General features: G+C 39.2%; 1 protein-coding gene across 1 annotated transcript; it reads right to left on the reverse strand.

Moving 5' to 3' along the window:
- Positions 1–477: 477 nt before the first annotated feature.
- On the reverse strand, positions 478–26,063 carry LOC139737943 (uncharacterized; the record flags this gene model as incomplete). Its single annotated transcript, XM_071648608.1, has 15 exons — positions 25,566–26,063; positions 18,497–18,747; positions 17,384–17,516; positions 14,926–15,054; positions 9,933–10,091; positions 8,324–8,464; positions 7,503–7,640; positions 6,529–6,669; positions 6,010–6,141; positions 4,888–5,022; positions 3,906–4,031; positions 2,863–2,997; positions 2,360–2,488; positions 1,386–1,502; positions 478–598 (listed from the first exon to the last, which is right to left on the reverse strand). Coding segments are annotated over exons 1-15 (2,036 nt in total), but the record flags the coding sequence as incomplete, so codon positions are not given.
- Positions 26,064–26,948: the final 885 nt, after the last annotated feature.

Genomic DNA, 26,948 nt, shown 5'->3' on the forward strand with positions numbered 1-26,948 from the left:
TTAACTTCCACTGCAAAGATTATTCTGCCCCTAAGACATTTAAGATTGACAGGGCAAACTCGCCACCTTGAATTTTTACTTTTCAAATACAAATATGACGTATACATTTAACATATTTTTCAGCTGAGGAAAAGTTAACGTCAGAGAAGTGCTACTGATCATGCTTCTTTGTTTTGATTTGATGTTAAGAATGTTCAATAACTCATTGCATTCTTCCTGAATTATGATTTAAATCTGTACATTTCATCACAACATCCAATACAAAAAAAAGATGGTGCTCTTGAGATCAGAATCTTGTGTTTGGTACAAACGTCAAGAATTGTGGAATTGCATAAACCACCATATAAAATTCATATAACCCACCTCCCTTACCCTTCATTGCCTATCTTACCTAATTGTATTCAAGGACTATTAATACTTGACTTGAATACAGAGGTAGACAAAAACAAATCTTGTAAACGACTTGCATGAACATACCTTGTTTGGAGTCGATAATAGGGTGGACACTGAATTCTCTCACACTTGAAGGCTCCTCTCGTGTTGAAGCAGTATTCGTCTTGTAAGCAGTTATCTCTTCCAGTTTCGCATTCATCAATATCTGTGACGTATATGACGAATACTATTTAATTTGAGAAATGTTCCCCTCTGTTGCTATTGTAACAACATTAAGAAGTCATAAAAGAGAAATAATATCTCTATGTGCATGCAAGCTCAGATATGAGCAGATCTCATGAATATCATATCATCATACCAAATATATCAAGTAAGTCCTCACTAATCCTACATAGTCAAAGGGATTGGTACTGATTTGTGGAAATATGCATCTTTGGCCGTAGGATAACATAAGCAAATGTCAAATATGCACATTGATTTGTTATAGTAATCTCACACCAGAAACATATATCTCACCCCTACTAATTTAGTATCAAAATTAGCACAAAACATCAAAGAGAAGTCAGGGAAGATGAATTTGAAAGCCGCAGCAGTTGAACAGCAGGACAAGAAATTGTGTAAAGGGAAGGGACTGGGAGCCCCCCCCCCCCCCCCCCCCTCTTTCAGCTCTTTTGAGGTTAAGGATACAAACAAAAGTTACACAATAATCATATGGGAAAAATCATATTGGAAATTAACACCACCATCTCAATAAGACTACAAATGGAATTTTCAATATCACCTCTCGTTTTATAAGGCTAATGGTCGCTGCTTGATTCTCCTACTCTGATGCCAACAGTGAAACCAAATGACAAAATCAAAGCCTTTAACATCAATATCTCCTTCATCAATTTTTCTTCTTTTTTCAAAGCCAAAGTTTTTTGGCTTGATTCACCAATTAAGACAACCACACAAACAGAGAAAACAGGAGAGAAAAAACCCCAAAGTTTTACCTTTACAGGTGACCTTGTTCTCCATCAGAGAGTAGCCCGAGGGGCAGGTGCACACGTAGGAGCCAGGTAAGTTCTGACATGTGCCACGACACAAACCCAGTCGACATTCATCAATATCTATGAAAGAGACAAGAAATAAATGTTTGCTCCTGTACAAGCGATCTGGATACACAGGACTCCTCTAGATCTACACTGGCTGGTTTCACCGATAAATCCAGTTTTCTTTATCTTATAATAATGTTTCGTGTCTTTCACTCCTGGCTTTTCCAGTGATGCTCCGGTATGGTTGGCAGTTCGTACCATCATATTCATGCACTTTATATGCTGTGAGGATACAAAAGTAGATGTGATAATTCAAGGAAGTGGTGCTACACTATACAGATGTTGACTGGTCTAGGAGGGAACATTCTGCATATTCCCATCTAAAATGTCATCATCTGTTATATTCTATGGATTAGTCAAAGTACCACGGTACATTTTGATGTCAATTAAATATTTGATATCATCAAAATGCCAGTAGCAAGCACTTTGCAGTTTTTGAGCATTACTTCTCAGATGGTGTAATGGGTGTTATATGTACTCTTGAGACACAACATCCTGGGACCATACAAAACTGGGTAGATCAGCCCAGTGTGAGTCCACAATTTAATTTCTCCTCAACTTCCCACAAAGGAGAACATCCCTGAAACCAATGTGCATACTTTCAAGAGAGCTCTTTCCTCATTTTACATCATCCACTTCCATGGTTCCTCTCATTTCATCATTTTCTCTTTGCAAAGATCATTATGAACTACATCTGAGCATCAAACACCATAAAAAAGAACATATCAAACTTTTATAACAAGTAAAAAGAGTTGCCTCATTTCATATATATTTTACCAGCATAAAAGTACAAATGCGGATAAATTCTACTTTGAAGAAATGTGGTTAAAGGAAACTTCGTCATGTGTTGCATAAATATTTTAGTAACTGACCATCACAAGTCCCCTGTTCCCTGTTAGCTTGGTGACCTGCTGGACACTGACAGACATATCCTCCTTCTTGGTTGATACACTGCTGGTTGTCTTGACAACGGTGGGTTCCTTCTGCACACTCATTTATATCTAAATCACACAGGGAATATATGAAACATATCACTCTCAAGCATGTCTACCATTGGTATCTACAGCACACATTAAACATGCAAAATATATCACTTTATGCACATTAACTATATGATTAATATCTACAGCATGTATCAAGAAATATATATCTCTCTCATGCACATCCATTATAATTACTTTCTCACGCAAATTTATCATAATTATGGTTTTGTGTAAGGTTTACGTGAGAGAGATTTTAAAAGAAAACAGAAATTTGGGGAATGTTCAAAATATTCAGCAAACGGCTTTCAACCTAAAACACAAGACTGGTATTTGAAACACTAAGGCAAAATCAGATATTCTTGGTCTTCAGTAATTAATTGTCACACACTTACCCTCACAATAGTTTCTGACAGGAAGGAACCTATATCCATTTCTGCACATATTTCTGCACTGGTACTGGCCCTGTAGGTTGTAACACCGCTGGTTGGGAAGACATTCGCTCTGCCCTTCAACGCATTCATTAATGTCTGATTAAAGAAAATGATAATAATGATTGAATTTTCACGTCATTCTTTTGCTTACATGATCACTGAATGACCCATCAGTGTCTTAACATGCAGCCACCATTTCCTCTTGCATATTCACACTTTGTCTTCAGTTCAACTAGGCTTTACATAAACATTCATTCTTTTATTCACATTTCCTAAATAGATGCCTGTATATAATCTAAGCTTCCTAAATGTGTTCCTCATAATTGATTAATTGCCTTGTTGCAGTCTGCTCGTGCCAATTTTCAAGCATTTCCCAGCTTAAGTCAATTCATTTTGCAATAAATGAGCTTCCAACAAAATCATATAGACCCTTTCCCCTGATATTTTTTACTCAAGCCAACTATTTACAAATGATTTATTGAGAATTTCTCAATGGCATAAAATCTACGGAAAATAAAGGTTTTTAGGTTATGGAAAACATTCTTATGAAACTTGTAAGTTGATAGTAAAATTTGATCAAACTTTGCAATGACTACAGTTGTATTAATGACTTGAATATTACATCTTGACATTCATTCAAGTTTTTGACAAAATGTCTTGAAGGAATTGATACACATGTCTTGCAAAATTGTGATTCTTTATTTATGAATTGTCAAGTGATATCTGCTCAGATAGACATTGAACCGGAAAGAAACTTTAGCACCCTTCGTGGTGAAAACAAAGATGAGATTCAGCCATTTTCGGGGGGTGGTTTTCACTGAACCAGAAGAGAAAGATGATCAGGGCAATGTTTCATGAAAGTTGTCAGCCCCAACAAGTTGTCAGTCTCTGACAATCACCACAGTAACAGTCAGTGACCAGAGCTTCTCAGCCAATGAAAACCAAGGATTTTAGTGAAATTGTCAGAGATTGACAACTTTCACGAAATGGTGCCCAGTACTCACCAACACACTGTCCATAGCCATTGGGTCTGAAGCCTCTTCTGCACCCACAGCTGAAACTACCGTTCAGGTTCTGACACACTTCATAGATGGCACAGTTGGCTTGTCCACGTCGACACTCATCAATATCTGAACACCAAGACAAGAGAAAAATGACATTAAAAAAAAGAAAAAAAGGTCACAGCTTCAGGTAGCATCATCACCCTGAAAATAAGTGAAACCTAGAATAATCAACAATACACCACCATATAAAGTTATAATGAACTCTACTGTGAAACAACCAAAATATTGCATTCATGAGCATTGTTACAACTGTTAATCTGGTCAGGCTGACTTCAGACCATGGGAAAGATAGATCAATGAGGGCAGCACTACCTAAAAAAATGGCTGCCTTCTCCTATCCATAGCAAACATCTCTGTAAAGTTGAAGAAAATACTGTAGCTTGTCCAGAGCCTATATGCCCCCAAAAGTCGAATACTTATGGCTCTCTAAACTCACACATTTTTTTTAACCAAGCAGTATGTCTAAAAGCTTATCTGTTACATGGGCCTCTCTTTTCCAATAACACAATGACTTTTTACAAATAGTTTCATATAGGCTATGCACTTGCACATTTTCTCTTCCACTTTCAAATGTATGATTATGCATTTTGTATGACATTGATTTCTTGTAATTGTCATTTCTGAGAGAATTTGTGATATTGGAAACGAAATTTGATTTGAATTGAACTGAATTGTATGCCTTGATAAAACTTATCTCTGCATCATGCTGTAGTAGTTATAATAATAATAATAATAAACCATATTTATGTGGCGCATATCACAAAATAGATTAATGTCTCTATGCGCATTAAAGGAAAAGGAAGTCTAGTATAGTCTAGTATAGTCTAACTGTTCATGACAGTATGACAGTATCAAACTTCTACATTTCTTGTATGTTACTTCATATGCTTTACAATAACATCAAACAAACAAGCAAGCTTACCCATGCAAGCGCGTAAAGCTCTGTTATACTCGAACCCTTGCATACACACCGATGCGCATTCGTATGCCCCATGAGTGTTTTGACACCGAGTTCCCTCACCACATCGGTCATTTCCTTCCTGGCATTCATCAACATCTGTGACAAAAACCAAATCAAGCCAAATCAAAACATTTTAAGCAACAAAAATATGCTTTATCAAGAAATGTAAATAGCAACTGGATCAGCATAAATATTCATACAAAATAGATTCTCAACTACAGGAAATTTATTAGGTAATCAGTGTGAACTTCCCTCGGAGTAGGTATGAAAGATGTCACTGCATTTCATGCTTTGTTTCTGACTTTTGTTTATGATATCAATAATCAATGCCATCATCCAAAACAAACTATCTGCACTCCAGTATGGTCTTCATCCTTTATACAGTGCAAACCTTACCACAAACTGGTCACACTGTCACATCCTATGCAGTGAGAATACAGTGTGGATTACACAAGCTCACAAATTAAAACTCAATAAAACGCCAGGCACACGAAAGTGTGTGACGTAATAACTGAACATTTACATTGTCTCACGCCGTTGCAAACTTGTCACTAGGCACCTTGCCAGTTTCTTTCCCCCTACATCATTAGGGAAGTTAGGCGTATGCACATGAGGAATGTCAAGACTGATCTTTTAACACCATTAAAAGTCACATTACACACCCCCTAATTTCTTTTTATTTCTTTTGTTTTCACAAAAAAATGAAGAGGGAGTGCGTGCCCGGTGCATCCCCCTCTAGATCCGCCATTGGGGCATAATATGTCAAGGACCATAAAAACATTAATAGTATTGTGGTGTGCTGGGGGGGGGGGGAGAGTGGAGGAGGAGGGGGATCCATCCATCATCACCACCACAATACCACAACCATCACTGGAAAAGGGGACAGGAATCTAGGAAAGTTCAGTGGATTTTGTGGAATTTCTACCTCTGTCTTTCAGATGATTATGGTTTGTTTGTTTGTTTGTTTGTTTGTTTGTTTTTTGTGTGTGTGTTGGTGGAGGCAAGGGATGGAGAACCTCCTCCTGAACCTCCTCCCCCCCCCCCTCCATTCCACAATCCATGTAGTATGTAACATACTCCTACCTCTTGTGCACCTGTTATTCTCATCAACCTGGAAGCCAAGGGGGCAGGGTTCACAGTCAAAGCTCCCTCTTCTATTCACACAGCGCTCTTTAGCTTGACAATTGTGATTTCTCTGGCTACACTCATCAACATCTACATTGAAATGGAAAAAGTCAACAAAATACTTACATCAGAGTATTGCATATTGCATCATATTTGCTTGGTGTTATTAAGACACAAAGTATTAGTGGTGAAAAGACACATTTTAGCATCCATACTGCGTAGATGGTGAACATTTACAAATAACTCATACTTCATTCTTTTCAGAGTTCTTACGGTAACATTCATGGGCATTTTTAATACACTGACAATATCACACAAGCATTATTCAAGCCATAAACATTAATCAGTATTCATCATATCTAAGGTTTCAAAACCAACACACAAATTTCTACTGATTTCCGCCATTCTCTAGAACAAAAGTTTGGTTTAAAGGTGGTTTACGGGACTGTGAAGTCTGGAACACATTAGAACACTCACCCTCACACTGCTGGCTGTCTCCATTAATGACGTACCCTGTCCCACATGGAACGGTACGCACACAGGTGAAGCCGCCCTCCACATTGTCGCAGCGGAAACCGTCCGGGCAGTCATGTGTCCCACGGGTGCACTCATCAATATCTAGTCAGAAATATCACAGGATGACTTCAATGATGAATTGCTTTCATATGCTGGAACACATAATGAAAATATTTTTTTTTTCTCTCATAGGAAACTACCTTTTGATTTTTGAATAAACTATTATAACATTGTTACTATGGTATACAAGCAGTTATTAAGGAAACATATGATTTACATAATAAGCATGGAAATTGATGTTAATATGACTTGGTATCCTTTCAGTCTTTTGACGATCTTACTCTAATTATTTTTATCTTTATTTTCTTTTTTTAGTGCAGGTTTGTTTATTTCCCATCTGATATCTTTTTATGCATAGGTCATTGTCTCCAAAAATACATTCTCATGGTTTCAAAAACAAACAAATAACACATGTTAATGCTTTGATATGCTATGAATTTATCATCTTGTAAAAAGAATTGCAGAATTTCACATCATTGCTTTCAGATAACTTGCTTCCCCTCAGCGAACATGATCATTTAAGAGTGGGAGAGAGAATGGTCTCGAATGTTTGACATGCATAAATTCTCTCTTTTTCCTTGATATAACAATATATTTCATGAGTAGTGCTTGCAAAAAAAAAAAAAAAATTAGTGTATCTCTTAGTATGGCTTGTCTCACAGATAAATAATTTTAAAGGTTGATGCTATCCTGCAGGTATACTAGTTTCTTTTTCACACATAACTCATGGAGATCAATGCTCTCTGAAATAAAGGAATACAACTATATGTTTCATTATCAATACAACAAGAATGTCTCATCCATCTAGATACTCTATGTAAATGATGTGTTTCTTGTGTCTTGATAGAGTGTGTTATGCTGAGTATATTTGTCACCTTCGCATCGGCGACTCTGCCAGTTGAAGTAGTAATTCTGAGGACAGCGAACAGACTGGCACTCAAAGCTACCATAGGTGTTCTGACAGAGACTCGGATCGCCGCAGTTGTGTAAGCGCTCCGCACACTCGTCAACATCTATGACAATGATAAACATTAAAGACGGAACGGTTTGATGGTAAACACACTTGATATTCATATCAAACTAGGAATAGCAGACATCTGAAGACATGTTACAATGTCAATCAAATAAAAAACTACAACTCTCTAGAAATAGATCTATTAGATTCTCTAGTCTTGGCAAATTGCATATTTACTACAGCTTTAAACTTCTTCGCAGGTTCAAAATGGCTGATTACTTGATCTACAGAGAGACTTGGGTTTCATATCATAAATGGAAACCTTATAATAAAAGGACAAATGATACAACGACAGCATTCAAATACGCACCTCTACACAGTTCCACTTGTCACATGTCCTTATCGACTGATAAAAAGTAGGACTCAAGGCATACAAGGTCAATACAGATTTAAAAGGACACAGGCTCATCTTTATTTGAGCTGCAACACTCCAAATTTACAGTATTACAGGCATCTTGAATGTGACATGAGCTTTCTAAAAGTCTCTACTAATTAAAGGAATAGAGAGAGAGAGAGAGAGAGGAGAGACAGACAGATATGTATGTATGGATGTTCTTTTTTTGTTTCAGTCTGGTACAGATGTTAATACTACAAGTGTACTGCTATTTAAAGCAAAGATGATCAAATTTGAACCTTTGCACCTTTGGAGTCTCACACATGTGATCAGAAGTCAAAACTCACCTACACATCGCTGGCTATTTCCATCATAACGAAGACCGCTTCGGCACACAACGTCATTGACACAGCTGAAGGAGCCAATGTTGTTGAGACATCTCTCTGCATAATTGCACACGGGCGTTCTGGAGGCACACTCATCAATGTCTGAACGTTGTGGAATAATGACAGAATATTTCAAATGCTTCAATGCCTTTACCTCAATTCTTAACAAATCTCTGCCAAAATCAACCATTTGTTCACAAGCACTGGAAAATTTACAGCCTGATCACAATGAGTATAGCTTCATCTTTCTTAAGTTTTGCTACCAAAAAAAAAAAAAAGAACTAAGGTGGTGACACAATAAAACATATGAAAATTTTGACCCATGGCATGTCACAATAATATTCTTTGAAACATATTCTTTCATGAACACACACCACTTGCAATGAGAAGTAAAAAATGCTGTTCTTTATCTTTTTGTTTTTGTCTTTCAACCAACAGCTGCACAAAGCATGCTGAAACCAGCTCACAACATGAAGAAGTCATTAATGGATGTGTGGTTTTGACCAAGACAACATTCTCAGGCTGGTTGTACACAGTTCTTGTCATTTCCTGGATCTAATGTGAGCCAGACGGAAGGAAGTTCCCATCAACATACCAGTGGGAAAGAGGTAGGGTCCACCTGTCTAAATATTTTCATTGGCTATATAGGGAGCAAAATACCTTGTTTTCTTTCACCCATCAAATTTGAGTATGGTACATTATCAATTCACAATACTATAGGTAGGCATCTACGTGAATATCTACTGGTATCTCTTCATATTGGACATTTTCTGATGAAGAAGAAGCATTCATGACTGTGTTTGAATACTACTCACGAAGAGTGAAGAAGCAGTACACGATGTCTGGAACATATCTGAAAAAAGCTAACCATTACACTCTAGAGGGCTCCCTCCCTTTAGACATCTCCTTTTAATGGTTTACAATTACAATGACTATTTTAGGCCCTTTTTATCATTGCCAATAAATAAAACAGTTAAAGAGACAATTTTAAAAAGAAATGTAATCCACTTCCTTGATAAGTTTTCCCTATAAATAAACATACCTTGGATTGCAATGTCTTGCCAGTTGAAAGATGAAATAAAGACACAACAAATAGAATGTGTTTAGCCAGGCTTGTTAGACAACACATATTTTGCTACTGCAATAAACCTGTGATAAGTTTGTCCACTTCTCTCCAACTACAATGAAATATCCATACTCTCTATGACCACATTTTAATTTCAGTTTGGCATGACTGTCCAGTTGTTTGTTTTGTTGTTGCTACTATGTTTTCATAACCACTGTAAAACATGGTATTTTCGCGGCATGAAATTTTCGCGAATTGGAGCCGACGGCCTTTTTTGCGGCATAAAATTTTCACGAATTGCCTCTAACATTCAATGCGTATAGTGTAGACAAGAACTTTCATGCGCATTTTAATTTTGCGAATCTTGTCTCTCGCGGAATTGAAATGCACGCGAACATTCCGTATTTTGCAGATAGTGGAAACTAAAAGACTGTAAGAAAAAAATCAAAGATACACTGTCATTTTATAAACATAACCTCCCACTGAATGTAAGATGACTCTCACCTGTACATGAGTATCCATCTGACATCAGCTCATATCCCGTCAGGCAGGAACACTCATATTCCCTGCCTATCTGTCGACAGTTGTGTTGGCACGGGGCTCTGTCGCATGTCAGGTACCTGGGAGGAGGTGGCCTCAATGTGGGCTCACCTGTATCGCCACCTGCAGGCAGCAAGCAAAGAGTGAAGGTGAGCCAAGAAGGACTGACAGTGATTGGCTGATTTCTACAAACTAAATAAAAAACCCTGATGTGAAGTATGATGTCAACAGGAAACTATCGAGGAGTTGTAATTGAGATATCTGGACAGTCTCTCCAAGCTGAAGTTTAATATGTTGCTTTCCAATGGGTCCACTAAGGGAAGTATGAGCTGCAAAAAAAAATTGTGTAATTCAGGCTTGCAGATATTTGTGACATAATATGTAAACCAGTTAATAGCATGTATCTGTCTGTTTTGTGACTATAGGCTACTGGACTTTTATCAGATGTAGGAGATGAGTTTTGCCATGATTCTACAGTTAATCAGAGAGATGATGAAAAGGGCACTAATTGATTGAGATGTGTGACAAAATTTCAATTCTTTAGTTCTTGACTCATGACGCCTGGTTGATACTGTAATGGAATGAGGTTAGAGCACTGAAGTTGCTGTCTCTGGTACGTCTGGTTAGGACGTAGGGGGCGTGCGGTGACCCCATGACCGTATGAGTTTCGATGGGGGTCACGGGTCGCACGTGGTTATACTCTCGCTCGGGTAGAAGGAGCGAGGAGTGGTGAGCTGACGCTCGTCGGGGGCGGACGTGTCCGCGGAGTCCCCCGTGGTTTTGTAGTGTATTGTACACTAAAGTCTTGTAACGCTGTGTGTATCGGCCATTCGTGCGGCGATACAGTGGTGCATCGTGTCAGGCGACTGGTCCTGACGGGTAGCCGGATTGGCGAGTACGGTAATAAAGTTCTTCTTCGCACGCACTTCGATTGTCATCTCGGTGAATTATTGGTGCTTTCTCTACGTGATGATGCGATATGATGTGATCGTTGTGAGTCCGAGTGAGGTGTCCGCGAACTTACCCAAAAAAGATCCCACACAATAACTGGAGAAATCCGGTTATATTACATTGGTGGCAGCGGTGGGATGGGTTGCGTGGACCAGGAGACTGCTATAACGATCATTTTCATGTTATTGTGACATATTTTGCATTAGAGGAGAGATGATTAATCCTGCAGTGCTATAGTAGTGCCCTCGTTACGAATGCCTGCTATATTTTTCGTTGCCTGCAGGGTGAGTCTGGATCAGTAAATTCATCTTGCGTATATTTCGTCCTGCAGGTGAAAGACGCTTGCAGGTGAAAGGCGCCTGCAGTTGAAGTTGAAAGGCTCCTGCAGGTGAAAGGCGCCTGCAGGGGAAGGCGCCTGCAGTGAAGGACGCCTGCAGGCGGAGGCGCCTGCAGGGGAAAGGCGCCTGCGAGCGAAGGCGCCTGCAGGGGAAAGGCGCTTGCCGGCGAAGGCGCCTGTATTGTTTTAGACTTTACGCAGCCTGGAGAAGATAAAGAGAGAATAGCGCCTGTCAAGAGGACCCTATAGCGCATGCAGTGTCAGCGGTGCCTTTAAATTGAATGCCCGGTATGCCTGCAAGTTCATCTGTCAATACCGACATCATGAAGTTGAAGTTGTTTGAGAGGCAGAAGTCTACGCCGGAAGAAAATACAGTAGGACCCTACTCGTCAAGAAGAAATAGTAGCGCCTGTAGTGCCAGCGGTGCCTTCACCTTGAATGCCTGCCATGCCTGCAGTGTCGTTAGTAGTGCCTTCAAATCGAATGCCTGCTATGCGTGCACATGCATGTTTTCACGATCAGACCGAAACTCTATTCCTGGTGCATTTTAATACAATTCTGCGTTGCTACACATCATGACAACGGAAATGACAAGGACCGTTCCTGGTTGTAGGAAGGTTGTCGGACGTGACCTGCTGAACACAAGAGAAAACATCGGAAAGAAAAGCTTTATGCACGTGGCTCGAATGAAACAGTGCTTTGGTGAGCCGTTGTTGCAGTTTTGGATCGAGGTTGGTGGAGGTATTGATGCTCCTTTACAGGAGCCGGATCGTCATGTCCTCGTGGCACCATTCACCTCGGAAGTTCCTCAACGAAGCTGCAGACGTTCGACCAGAGTCTGACCCTATCGATTTGCACACCGGCAAAGATGAATCCATTTCTCCGACGTTTTCCATACTGATCTCCGGCGTAATCAACCAAGGAAGCGAAACTCTCCTCAGCGATGCGATGACTTGTATCAGGGATGCTGGGTAGAGCGCCAGGTGATTGTAGTGACTCGTGTACAGCCGCAACTTAATGTATATAATGTAGGAAACTGCGGGATACCTGCAATAGGTGCACCATACCTGCAACGCCATGTGCTACCTCAACAGGTTGACACCAGCAGTGACGTATTGTCATATCTGTCATGTGGTCTGCGAGATGACTTACGATAAGGATATCTGGTACACCAAGTGGGACGGCGCAAGGAATTCTCCGGAGACGCTATGGTTGGAGTGCAGGACGGGAACCCCTAGCGGAAGGCGCAACGACTTACCAAATGACGCTACAGTGTTCTATTTGTCTTTAAAATGTGGACTGCTATTAAGAGAGCTTTGTTTATTTTGTGTGTGTGTGTGTAAATACGTGTAAATACAATGTAAACTATCGGACAAGCTATACTTAAGGAGTTCGTTGTTTAAGCAAGGCGGGAGACCATGATGCGTAGTGATGAATGCCTCGTTTGTTTAGTAATGATGCGGTTTTCACATCTTTTTTTGTGTGTGTTTATTAAGTTATGTAAATACATGTAAATGGAAAGTTGCGAGACAGTGTTTCGCGTATGTACGTCATACACTTGGTTGTTTTAGCGTGTAAGAATAGGTAAATGTGCTTACGCTAATCTGTGAAGTTTATGTAAAAATGTTGTTCTCGCGTTATTGTTTATGTTTCTGTTTGTGTGGGATACGGGATTGTAGTATCCGGTTTTGGTCATTTCATTGTTTATGTAAAGCCCGAGTTGCCCTAGTCAAGGGACTGACTAGTCTTAGGGAGGGGCTGTGTAATGGAATGAGGTTAGAGCACTGAAGTTGCTGTCTCTGGTACGTCTGGTTAGGACGTAGGGGGCGTGCGGTGACCCCATGACCGTATGAGTTTCGATGGGGGTCACGGGTCGCACGTGGTTATACTCTCGCTCGGGTAGAAGGAGCGAGGAGTGGTGAGCTGACGCTCGTCGGGGGCGGACGTGTCCGCGGAGTCCCCCGTGGTTTTGTAGTGTATTGTACACTAAAGTCTTGTAACGCTGTGTGTATCGGCCATTCGTGCGGCGATACAGTGGTGCATCGTGTCAGGCGACTGGTCCTGACGGGTAGCCGGATTGGCGAGTACGGTAATAAAGTTCTTCTTCGCACGCACTTCGATTGTCATCTCGGTGAATTATTGGTGCTTTCTCTACGTGATGATGCGATATGATGTGATCGTTGTGAGTCCGAGTGAGGTGTCCGCGAACATACCCAATAAAGATCCCACAGTAACTGGAGAAATCCGGTTATATTACAATACCATTTGCCAACTATTGCTAGTCCCCTGGGGTTAACCATGAGGTGTCGACATCATTTGCCCATTTTCTGATGTGACTAAGTGGTGTGGACCACTTCACCAGGTTAAAAGCAACCTGCTCTTTGTGACAGAGTGAAGTGGAATCTTTATGTGCAGGGCACTAATTGATTGAGATGTGTGATAAAATTTCAATTTTTTGGTTTACGACACAAGATGCCTGGTTGGTTTTTGCCTCTCAGTAGCTGGGTTGTCATGATCACAATATACAACATTGCTCAGCTATAAGCATACTCAATGGGACTCAAGGCTAGTTCATTTGACTGCAAGGTACATGTGCCACTGACTGAGCCACTTAACTGCCCTAACTCTTTGGTACAATGTACATCCTGACAAAAGGGAGATCCCTCTTTGATCCAAAAGACTTGATGTTCATAGATTAATGCATTCAGCACTCATGAAAACACTTCTCAGCACACATGCCCATAGTTAGTCAACTAATTGACAGATGATGAATACACTATCTGTACTATACTCTCTCTGTGATTATATAGTAGCATTCCAATAGATTTCGTGCTGCAAGCACCCTAGCTTTAATGTAACACTGCAAGCCACAGCAAGGAATCAATTAGATTTTCATGAGATCAAAACCAAAAGAAATTAACTAAAAACCTGAAGATTATTAAAGGACAAGTTCACCTTCATAGACATATGGGTTGAGTGAATGCAGCAATATTAGTAGAACACATGAGTGAGAGTTGGAGGAAAATCCAACAATCCGTTCAAAAGTTATGAATTTTTAAAGTTTCTACTCAGTCATGGCTGGATGAGAAGACTACTATAGCTTGTGATGTCACATGAGTACAACGGTATAAAGAAAGTATAAAGAAAATTCACCTTTTTTTCACTTTTCTCGCATAACAAAAGAACACTCGACTTCTCTCTTTCAGACGGCAAGGGGAATAATATTATCCTTAACATACATCAGTAACAAGTCCAAGAAATGTGGACTTTATTAAAAAATAAAATTTTGTGAAATTCTCTTTTTATTTTTATTATATCATTGTACGCATGTGACATCACACACTGTAGTAGTCTTCTCATCCAGCAGTAATTGCGCAGATACTTAAAAAATTCATAACTTTTGAACGGATAATGTCAGATTTTCCTAAAACTTTCACTGATGTGTTCTACTAATATTGTTGCATTCACTCAATCCACATGTACATGAAGGTGAACTTGTCCTTTAAGCTGAGGGTAAATATAGCAGGTGTGAGTTTTCTTCAATTTAGTACGCCCTCTGCACAAATGAAATTTGTACAAAGGGCAGACAAAATTGAAGATAACTCATACCTCACTAAAAACCTTGTTGAGCAGAAAAACAAAAATCATTTGCAATATAGTATTACTAACCAGCAACACATGTGATGTTATCCTCAAGCAAGCGATTTCCTGGGTTGCACTCACACACGTGGGACCCAATCAGGTTGATACAGCGCTCAGTGCAAAGTAAGTGGCTGGCATAGTTATTACACTCATCCTCTGCAAAAGAAATTAAAGTAGATCATGAAAAAAAACTGTTTAATGACTAATCAACAAATATGTCGTTCTATCATAAAACAACAACAATTTCCGGTCAGCTGACTGTGAAAAGTCATGCCTTAAACATCAGTCAACCACAAAGAAGAGAATCACAACAAATATCATAAAAATGATAATCAATGCATGAGAAAATTATGGCAACTTTTTGCTGATACTGAAAGGGCAAAAAGTGACAAATGGCAAGACACTATAAAGGATCTGTACATTCATGCTTGTTTGAGGTCCACTCTTTCAAAGGGAATCAGAAATAAGTGGCCTTCAAAAACATGCAGTCTTCAAAAAGTTACATTATACTGTAGTTTCAACTGCATGTACGTCAGGTACTCTTTATTCCAAACATTCATTAATTAAAAAAAAATGAAAAAGGTTTTATTATTCTGAAGGTTATATTTTGAAACATGTGAAATTCATATTCCAAGGTTTTTTTTCTTTTAATTCAAAAATGAAATGAGGTTTTTTTTTATTCTGGAGGTTCATTAATCTGAAAATGAAATAAGGTTCAATATTCCAAAGGTGCGATAGTCTGAAAATGAAATGAGGTACATTCGTTAATCTGAAGATGAAACAAGAGACCCGCGGGTCTAGCGCTCACCTGAGTATCGCAAGTTCACCTTTCACGCAGTCACTAATCTAAATTATTCACAGCTCTACCAAAATTTGACGAGGCATTCTCAAGTGGAAGATGAAAATGTACAATAAGGGCCCAATTTTTTCAAGATTCCTTAATTTGGGGGAATTGGGGCCCCCTGGGGCCCTCTGGGTGGGGCATGGTGCCCAGTTTGATAAATTGAGATCCTGACCACCTAGGGATGCTACCTGCCAAGTTTGACAAAAATCCATCATGAGGTTTTCAGGAAGAAGATGAAAATGTACAATTCAGGCCTCCATTTGGACCCTTCCAACCACCCCCCCCCCCCACCCCCAAGAGGGGCACCCCTTGATCTCCTATGAACAAACTTGAAACTACAGTCATTACTGTACTCACTCATAGTATTATCTCAGCTCTATAACTTCTGATTCTAGAGAAGATTTTTAAAGATTCCTTCATTTGGGGGGTTTGGGCCCCCTGGGGGCCCCCTGGGCGGGGCATGGTGCCCATTTTAACAAATTGAGATCCTAACCCCCTAGGGATGCTACCTGCCAAGTTTGGTGAAAATGGGTCATGGGGTTCTCAAGAAGAAGATAAAAATGTACAATTTAGGCCCCATTAGGACCCCTCCTCACCCCCACCCCCCCCCCCCCCTAGGTCCAAAGGGGGGCACCCCTGATTCTGCCATGAACAAACTTGAAACTACAGTCATCAATGTGCTAACTCATAGTATTAACCTAGCTCTATCACTTCTGGTTCTAGAGAAGAAGATTTTTGCGGATTCCTTAATTTTGGGGGGTTTGGGCCCCCTGGGGGCCCCCTGGGTGGGTCATGGTGCCCATTTTAACAAATGGAGTTCCTAACCCCCTAGGGATGCTACCTGCCAAGTTTGGTGAAAATGGGTCATGGAGTTCTCAAGAAGAAGATGAAAATGTACAATTTAGGCCCCATTAGAACCCTTCCCCACCCCCCTCCCCTGGGTCCCAAGGGGGGCACCCCTGATTCTGCCATGAACAAACTTGAAACTACAGTCATCAATGTACTAACTCATATTATTAACTTAGCTCTATCACTTCTGGTTCTAGAGAAGAAGATTTTTACAGATTCCTTAATTTTGGGGGGTTTGGGCCCCCCTGGGGGCCCCCTGGGTGGGGCATGGTGCCCATTTTAACAAATTGAGTTTCTAACCCCCTAGGGATGCTACCTGCCAAGTTTGATGAAAATCGGTCTTGGGGTTTTCAAGAAGAAGATGAAAATGTAAAAAGTTTACGCACGACGCACGACGGACGACGCACGACGGACGACGGACGACGGACGACGGACGACGGACGACGCACGACGCACGACGCACGACGGACGCCGGACGAAGGGCGATCGCAATAGCTCACTTGAGCCTTTGGCTCAGGTGAGCTAAAAAAGGTGAATACTCACAAACTTTTGAAATAGCAAATCTTATTCCATTTTTCAATTAAGAACATTTGGAATAACAAACCTTATTTCACTTACAGATTAATGAACTTTCAGAATAATGAACTGTCACCTGTCAAGCATGGTCTACATATTTAGGTACAAAAATGAAAATGAGTGCACATGGTAGCACAGTGCCAAGAAGGGAAAAAATATTGGTGAACCACTTTAATTCTGAGGCTGAAGAAGTCGAGAAGCCTAGAGAACTTTTACCATCAAATCTTAAGCGGGCAGAGTCACAGCACTGCTGAAACGCCTGATCACATGACGTGCCAGTCATCATGGAGTTACAGGGAATTCCGTCATTGTACGCCTTGATACCCAGCTCACAACACTCACAGCATTCCTGGACACGGAAATAGAATGCACATTTCAAGAGGTTACAGTGTGCGACCGTAAAATTCGTGAAATTACTTTAAAAATGACTTATTCTACAACTTTGACATATCTTCCCATATCATATTTAGGGAAACACATAAATCACAATTTCTTTGTAATTCTAGTTTCATACTGTAATACTCAAGTAATCATGTTGTTATGCATCCCCTTAATAATATTATCTTTATATGGTTACCCTTCCATGACATGACTGCACATGCAACCAAGACTTTACAAAAAAATAAATTTTCAATGGACTGTCTAATTTTCCTCAAACTTTACTAATATATACTTCTTAAATATTTCTGTACATTATATTTACTGAATCCACATTTCATTCCAGGGGTGAAAAGACTTCATATCTCACAAATCATAAATTTTTAACCCGTTGAGGACGGACTGAGTTCGCTACAACACGCATTACCCATTGACCCTTGCCCGAGTATACTCAGGATTCATCCTCAACGGGTTAAGATAGCAAAATACCTTTTCATTTTTGCAATATTTTCACAAAATATCAATGTTGATGTCAAATACTGTAAAAGAGGAAATTTTCACGGTGTTGAAATTTTTGCGCATTTCATGCATTCAGAAACTAGCGCGAAAATAAAAGCATGCGAATATTTGTGCTTGCTATATGTTCCCGTAGTTGATGTCTTGATTCCACGGAATTATAAACACGCGAAACTCTTCTTACCGGGCCGAATGTGAAAAATTAGTCGCGCGAAAATATCCACTTTTACAGTATGTAGAAACGTTGTCTTGCATACAACAGTAAAACTGCAATTTTTTGAAACTCGCATCAGTACTTCTAATATTCAAAATTGAGTTAGGAGGTGTTTGAGTACGTGCCAATTGAGATCCGAGGTCTTGTCACCCCCAGGAACGATATATATTTGAGGTAAATTCCCCTTTAATTCCATCATTAAGTGTGATTGGCTAACCCACCATTCCAGCTGATAAACAGGTGTCATTCCTCAGGGTCTGGCAGCTGCCAACAAACATGCGATGCTCCACGGCCCGCTCGCAGAGCACCGGGCGCAGCCGATTGGAGCAACAGGATATCATGATGGTCATGCAGGCCTCCCGGTCTGCGGCGCTGATGTCGGGAGTGGTCTCCAAATCCTGGCAGGTGCGCCCCAAGTCGGCGAAGTCCGTCCCTCGTCTGCAGCAGTCCGAGATGATATCCAGCAGAGCCCCTGATGATCAAATCGCATCCAAAGGAGAGAAGGATTCGGGTAAACAAACTAATATCCACTTCGTCTCACTCCAATTCAATAATTTCCGCTTCCTTTCAGCAGGGAAGCTCATACTGTTCTTTCATGGGGCATTGCACAAAATACCAGTAATAACATCATTCCAAAACTTAATGCTGCCAAAACTACAGTGTTGGACTGGTACAGTGTACCAGCATGCCTTCAAGTGCACTAAAAACATTTCTTCCCCTCATAAAGAAATGAATTTGAACAACTTAAAAAGCTTTGGCTGATTGTTGATATGATATAGTAGGATATAAAAATGCAAGATGTGACCAAAAACCAAAAATTAATTTGCAGAAAAATATTCACAATAGCATGATATCCACAAAATGCAGCAAAATATGAAGATGGAAATTCATAAAATGGACATTTAAAGTTGAATATAAAGTGAAAGATAAATGTCTTGGAAGTGGTAATGAAATGTATCACTTATTCACACCTGAGTAGATGAAGATCCTCATTATCCCATTAATATTGTGCATGAGATCCATCCTCCCAAAGACATCCTACCAAGGAACAGTTGAACCCAGCATCTCACTACTACCCAATGGCCCGAATTCACGAAGGTGGTACAAATGAAACCATGGTTTAAACCATGGACAAAAACCGTGGAGCGCCAAGTGTCGCACGGAATATTTCGTTACGAAATCAGCAGTTTTCGTCGATGAAATGCTAATCATTTTCTAATGAAATGGCAACATTTTGTAACTAAATGAACATTTCATCCACGAAATGATAATTTTGTTAACGAAATGGTCATATGGCGACGAAATGACCAATTTCGTAACAAAATATTCCGTGCGACACTTGGCGCTCCATGGTTTTTGTCCATGGTTTAAACCACGGTTTCATTTGTACCACCTTCGTGAATTCAGGCCATTGAGTGTTGAAGGTCACACACATTGTCTTCTCCTTTCAGAGCTACAACAAGGCAAAAGTGACATCTTTCATACCACAGGAAGAATGATCCTCAATTTATAGTGTAAAGTTCTACAAGATGCATGTTATAATCATATCCTTTGAACCTATAGCCTGAAAATAGCTCACTTTTCACAAAATTTCTGTAGTTATCAGTCACAAGATTCTAGCATTCCTCCAAAACATGCATACGATGGTACCTACCAATGAGCAGATATCAAGATGTCTGCCACAATTTATAATCAGGCGAATATTACCATATCAAATCTTGCTGTATAGGTACATGTACCTGTACAGCTGTAACTAAAATTACAAAAACTGGGAGAGAAAACACACGCACACACACACACACAAATTATTTGAATAGTGTACAATCCAAATAGCTCAAAATTACCCCAAATTTTACAAAAGTTTGCAAAATATATCATGATCAAATACTATAATTCAAATGAAAGTATGAGTTGAAGCACTATCTTACATGTTTAAGCAACTAAAAAGAAATGCATCAACACATGATATGTCTTAACTCCGATACTTGCATTACATTTCACTGATATGATTTTTTAATTTAATCTTATTTCATATTTGAAAATGAAAGATGAAAGTATTTCAAAGAAGCATCAGCATGTTTGAGTCTTGTCTTAACATGCATTCTCAACTTTGAAATCTACCCTAACCTTGATTATCACTTGAATCAAATGAATAATACCAGTAGACACTCTGCAAGTTCCAAGAAGGATTCACTTGACAATACAATGTACTGTAGGTTACTTGCTTATCATAGAAAAATCATATTTCTTGGAGATCAAAAATGGCTCATGGTAACGACATGGTTTGGTCAAGTCATTGAATGTGCTCAAAATGAGTGCTCTATTGATATGTTCTACAGACAGGGCTCCATAATATCTACATGTACCTGAGACACTTATCTCTCTCCTATCCATAGCTAGGTTGTCACAGAGCTGGCTTAACTTCAAGTTAATCGATTGCTAATTTTGCTAATTAGGCTACTTTTGATGAAAGCAGAGCCAAAAGGGGAATGAACTTTAAGTTTTAAAGAGACACTGTGACTGTCGTGATTATTTTTTAAGGTTCTTATTCATGTTCATAAACCACAAGATTTCTTGCAGGTGCAGGAAGGCATGAATAACTTGATGATAAAAGCATCCACAGGGGAGTGTCGTACATGTAGTGGCAGGCCCATGTGAACACAGCTACAAGTATCAAAATGCTGGAATCCTGCTGGACATTGCATTATTCCGTAAATGAACATCTCCAATTGTTTGCCAACGATTACCTAATGAATCGTGTGCAGTAAGTACTGTGCTCTAGGTCTGCTATATGAACACAGCAAGTACTGTATCACCACAGGTATGTATTACCTGTAGGCCTTCTTTGTTTTTACAACAAATAACAAATGATCACAGTGCAAAGGTGTCATTGTATGCACTAAACCTCCATATTTAATCATCAAGGGGTGTTTGATTGAAACTACAGGGCATATGATCATTGATGACAAGCACCATGTGAACGAGTTCGGAGTTAAGGGCCGATTTCTTTTGCAATCAAAGTTGGCAATCATGGATGTCATATATAAGGAAATCATGTAAACATAAGTCGTGCTATTTAAATGTGTATGCTACCAGAGCTTTTCTAACGAGTCTGAGAGTTAGATGAGCTTTACATCCCATCCAGTGACTGGTAAAAATGGTGTCCCACTAGCAATCATCTCTCATATCTTGGAGGAAATTGTAATCTGACAAGAAACGTGGATCAGAGCTGAAGGAAATCCTGTTTGATCACTAAAACAACACAGGAGCACAGCACTGGGCTGATTATCATGGTTAATGGCATGGGTTTGGGGAAAGACAGACCAAATGTATGTGGTTGGCTGTTCTTGCAAGCTGGTGGATAATTAGCTGTGTGCAGATCTATGCCATTTGATTGCTGGAAACAAAATCATCACTCGCTCTGCTGTAGTTCAACAATGTTATATCATTTGCAAACATACATTTTCATCATTCCCTACCCAGTCTGAGTGATCTATAGCACGTACGTGCCACGCAAAAAGGGCTTGATGCATGGTATTGTGATGACCACACTCAATGCTGCACTGAATGGCTACACTTTTGTGGAATGTCATTGACTTTCTGACGGAAATTACCACCAACATATCTAAAAATACATTCAGTCAATGTATATGCACTCGTTTTGCTGACAAATTGCACCTCGGGTCACAATAATCAAAGGTAACATGTTACTATGAGAACAAGGCAAACAAAACTAAAATGTGGAGTCATCAGGTATGACGTGATACATAAGTTTATTTAATACAAACTTGAAAGAACAATATCTTAATAATTACAGCTGTATGAACAAATAACAAGATATATCTTGCAAACATATATAATATGTTTGCATTTCAGTGCATTTCCTGCTATTACTGTACATAACAATTTACTTTTTAAAGATCTAAATGTATATTCACATCATGAACAGTTTATCCATCTATATCACTACTGATTTTTCCCCTCAATTCTGACTTGCCATGATACAATCATTATAGTATATTCATCTCCAAGAAAACAAAATAAGTAAAAACTTTTTAATTTTTGACATGTTGGCCTCCTTTTCGCTTTCTCTTGATCTCAACTGTGATAGAGTCCCCGCAGATACCAACTCACTGCTTGTCACTATGCACACTACTGGGCTTCCTTATTTTCATTCAGATGACCTACCAGCCATTAGCATCTATGAGACATAGAAGAAAAATCTCTTCTTTGCTAGCTGTCAAGCTACTACTAGAGTTATGACGAAGGACAAATGTAAATTCATTAGCAGTCCTGAAATAAATGAAAGATGTTATCACTTAGGTAATTCTCACTTTATATATCCAAGGCTGCACACTGGAACTTGTCTGACAGTCCCTGACCAGTAAAAATCACTGTCGGACAGGAAGGGACCAGTAAAACATGGAAAAACTGCATATCTACTGGTCCGACAGACAGGTCGGACCAGTAGAAAAAATGGGTTAGTGTGCAGCCCTGATATCACCATCAACTGTTGTTTGCCTTCACTGAGTGCAATAATGTCCCTTCACATTCCTAGGGACTCCAATGATTAAAGTAAAATAAAATAAATGAAGTTTGAAATTTCTTCAAAACTTGAAGAAAAAAAAAGTTATGGGATTTCAAATTTTCACTTATTCCCCCCCCCCCAAAAAAAAAAAAAATATATATATAAGTGTACATATTGGTTGCATCCACTCGCATTCAAATGATACAAGGGAATGTCATCACCATATTTTTCATCTGTTCCATTGAAAATGAAATTTAGTTATAAGTAAAGACTTGCATGCACGTCAAAAGGAAAAATTGTGCAGTAATGACATATAATCACCTAATTCCAAATGCATGTGAGATTACAACTAAGTTTATTGTTTCATGAAAGCATATAAAACTTTAAGGTACAATGCCTATATCTTCCACCCGATTAAAAAAAAACAACAACACCAAAAACTTCTTCATTCTGTTTGATTTCATCCTATCTATTCTAAAGTCACCTTGAAGAAGGAATTTCTTTGGTAGGTTTCTGAAAGTCAAGGTATAAACAATTTCCAATCAATCATCATCCATCTGCCATGACTCATAACAAATATATTTTGGTGTAGACTTACAAACACTTGACAATTCCATAAGTAATATTTAAGAAGATGAAAGAGTCAATTTTATTCCACAGATTGCATACTACCTTGACTGATAAGCCTGAATGGAGCTGGGGAGATGAAATATTATGTATTTAGTTCGATAAAGATTTTGCAGGATGCAATTCTCACTTTTGTATCACCTCTCCCTGAGCTTCCCATCCAAATATGACTCAGAGCTGAGTTTTGTGTACATCTACATGTGTGGCTAAAATACAAAATCACTTTTGAATCTCACTTTGTCCAAAAGTAATTTGTAAAAAATATTCATCTTTTATGTAAATTACTATTCCTTTCACTTGTGACTGCATATCTTGAGGGTTTTATTGTTCTCCCTGCCTGCTGCAAGAGGTACATGTATGTCAAGTGTTATTTCATTATGGTAGAAAAAGGAAAATATATGTCTAATTCCCTTCATAATATCTTTAGGCGAAATATCACTGTCCTACATGTACTGTATCGTGAACCCATGAATTATTGTGATCTTCTTATCCAGTGAGAGCGGTACTCCAACTTTTAAAAATCATAACTTAATTTCTGGTCTCATGTGATGCAACCAATGCCTAATTTATCAATGCACATCAAAAGGTAAAGCTGAGCCCTACAAAAAGACAAGTAACTATTTCTGCTACATCTCATGATAGATTTTCTCGTATCTATACCAATAACAAAAAATCACACACATATTTCTTTCAATGTACTTTACGTTTAGTAAGAGCAAACACATCCATCATCTACAGTGTACAGTTGTACCTCAACATTCGATGTAAGATATTTATGAATAAAATGAGAATAATGTCAATCAAATACGCTTTTGCTACTCAAGCTGATATTTACAGTGATACTCCGAGGTATAAGCAGATTTATAAATAACTTATGTTTATGATAATTATAGATTCTTAAAACAGTGATTAAATGTTTCTGCTCCAACCACTAGTTACGTGTTGTTTACTGTGACTTACACCTCACCAAACTGATGTATGTTTGATGTCATAACATCAAAATATTTTATTTTTATTGCACTGCATGGGAATGAAAAATGTTAACTCAAGCTTTCAACACACACACACACACACACACACACACACTTTTTTTTTTGTTTTTGTCAATCTTTTTTTTTCTTTTTTTTTTCGTATAAACAATATACAAATTTAAAGGACAAATTCACCTTCTTAGACATGTGGGTCGAGTGAATGCAGCAACATTAGTAGAACACATCGGTGAGAGTTTGAGGAAAATCGACAATCCATCTAAAAGTTATGAATTTTTGAAGTTTCTGCTCAGGCACGGCTGGATGAAAAGACTGTCATAGCTTGTGATGTCACTATCGTGTGCAACGATATACAGAAAGAATAAAGAAAATTCAACATAATTTCATTTTTCTCGAATAACAAAACAACACTTGACTTCTCTCTTTCAGAAGGCAGGGGGAATATTAAATATTATCCTTAACATACGTCTCAGAAGCAAGTCGAAGAAATGTGCACTTTATTCAAAAAAGTAAAGTTTTGTGAAATTCTCTTTTTATTTTCCTTTATCGTTGTACGCAAGTGACATCATACACATACTGTAGTAATCTTCTCATCCAGGAGTGACTGCGCAGACACTAAAAAAATTTGTAACTTTTGAATGGATTGTCTGATTTCCCTTAAACTTTCACTGATGTGTTCTACTAATATTGCTGCATTCTCTCAATCCTTATGTATATGAAGGTGAAAAATTCATTACAAAATAATACAATACATACACTCACACAGTCTGCAAATTGCCCAATAGCTTTTTCAAACACTTGTTCATACTGCCAGTGGATTACTGCATTGGGGTGGAAGTGACATGGATGAGTTCACGTGATTACACACGTGGTATGGTATGTTGTAAAAACCCTATATATAGGAAGATCGACCCCCCCCCCCAGTCATTATCATTTGTAAATAGAGTCGAATAGCTATAGTAGGCCTACGTAATGGACAGCGCGTTATAATATGACCGTAATATATTTCTTATCTCTGTATTATGCTTATTTTTAACTCCACACAAATGCACTCGAAATTGATCGTGCAACCTCAGCGGACAATCACACAGGGCTTTCATAATCAGAAGAGTCCGAGATTTCGCACACGTTCGGAAGGTAACTTACCATGGCAACAACTCCACGTGATGCAAATCAAAAGTGACAGAATCCTCATTTTGAACACAATCTTGAGCAGCAAAGCGAGAAATGGGCGACACAAACTAGTCTCTCAACTTTGTTCTTTCTTGTTAGATATAAATCCTGCTAGTTGCCCAGTTAGGACCCAATATGAGGAAGGTGAGAATCCGCCACTCTACACACCATCTCAACGTCAAATGTGTTTGAAGCTTCTTGCACTGAGCCAGCAAAGTTACGAACAGCTTTTTGTCCGACTACTGAATATCCGTCGCTGATAAACAATGGATGAGCTCAAACGAAACACAATCGCTCAGATCTTTCTCTGTCCGCAAACAAAAACCGGATTTACACCAGCCAGAGACCGAGAGTGGGGATAGTATACTCCAACTCTGATAACATACTATCTCAAAAGCTAGGTGACAACAGTTATTGTGAAATCCCGAAAGAGGAGGATGTTGGTCCTAACAGATAAAATGAAGCCACATCGCATTGTAGATTTCCTCGCAACTAATGGTCTCACAAACTTCCACTCGCGTGAGGTTTCCGCGCGCGTGGGCAAGGTGAGGAGGCTAGAGACACCATTGGTCGTTTTCTTTGCCAAGGATGGCGATTCGAGGAAATTGCTTCCGTCAACCTGCTTCCAGCTTGAGTGGAGGCGGTGACATTGGGGCTCGTCCCAAACCCTGGAACGCTCGTAATGTAAACTAAAATATCACCGCGGTGAACTTAGACCTTGATAGACGGGTGTGAATGATGGTATGTCATCGGATGGCTGTTGTCATATCACGTTTGGCGAGCATCAACTTGAAAATGTAACAAAAATCGTTTTACTCTCTATTTATCCTCACAGTAACTCAGTGATGACCCCTAAATCCTAGGATTGCTACTCATTGAGTGTATATAATGTACATCAAGGACTCGAGGAGGAGGGAGACGGGGGCGTGGTGGAAGGGAAACTTGAGAAGAAAACGGAGCCGAGATGATAGAAGCGATAAAAAGCTTTGCGACTTATATCCTGACTCGTAGGGTGACACAACCTTTATTATAGCACAACATTTTTATCCACAGAATTTCCTATTCTTTCAGACGCGCCGCTTCCCCTCCCGCCTTTACATCTCAGCTATCATTACAAGAAACGATCATTTCATTTGGCAGGTAACGGTAAACAAAAGCGGAGATTCAATTCTCCCATGAGGGTTTCTTGGATCACTGCCCATAACTTCAAGGTGATTATATGACGTTTGAAGAGAAAAGAGCAAGAATACATAGAAAGACCCAGGGAAGGGGTAAGCCTTAGCACTGCAAGCAGATTTCTTCATCTTCTCAAGACACTAATCGAGACAATTGACGTTGTTTATGGTTGTATCATGA

This window comes from Diadema antillarum, unplaced genomic scaffold, assembly GCF_040938485.1.
Source record: "Diadema antillarum isolate AM-2024a unplaced genomic scaffold, OU_Dant_1.0 seq00000717_RagTag, whole genome shotgun sequence".
NCBI classification, from domain to species: Eukaryota; Metazoa; Echinodermata; class Echinoidea; order Diadematoida; family Diadematidae; genus Diadema; species Diadema antillarum.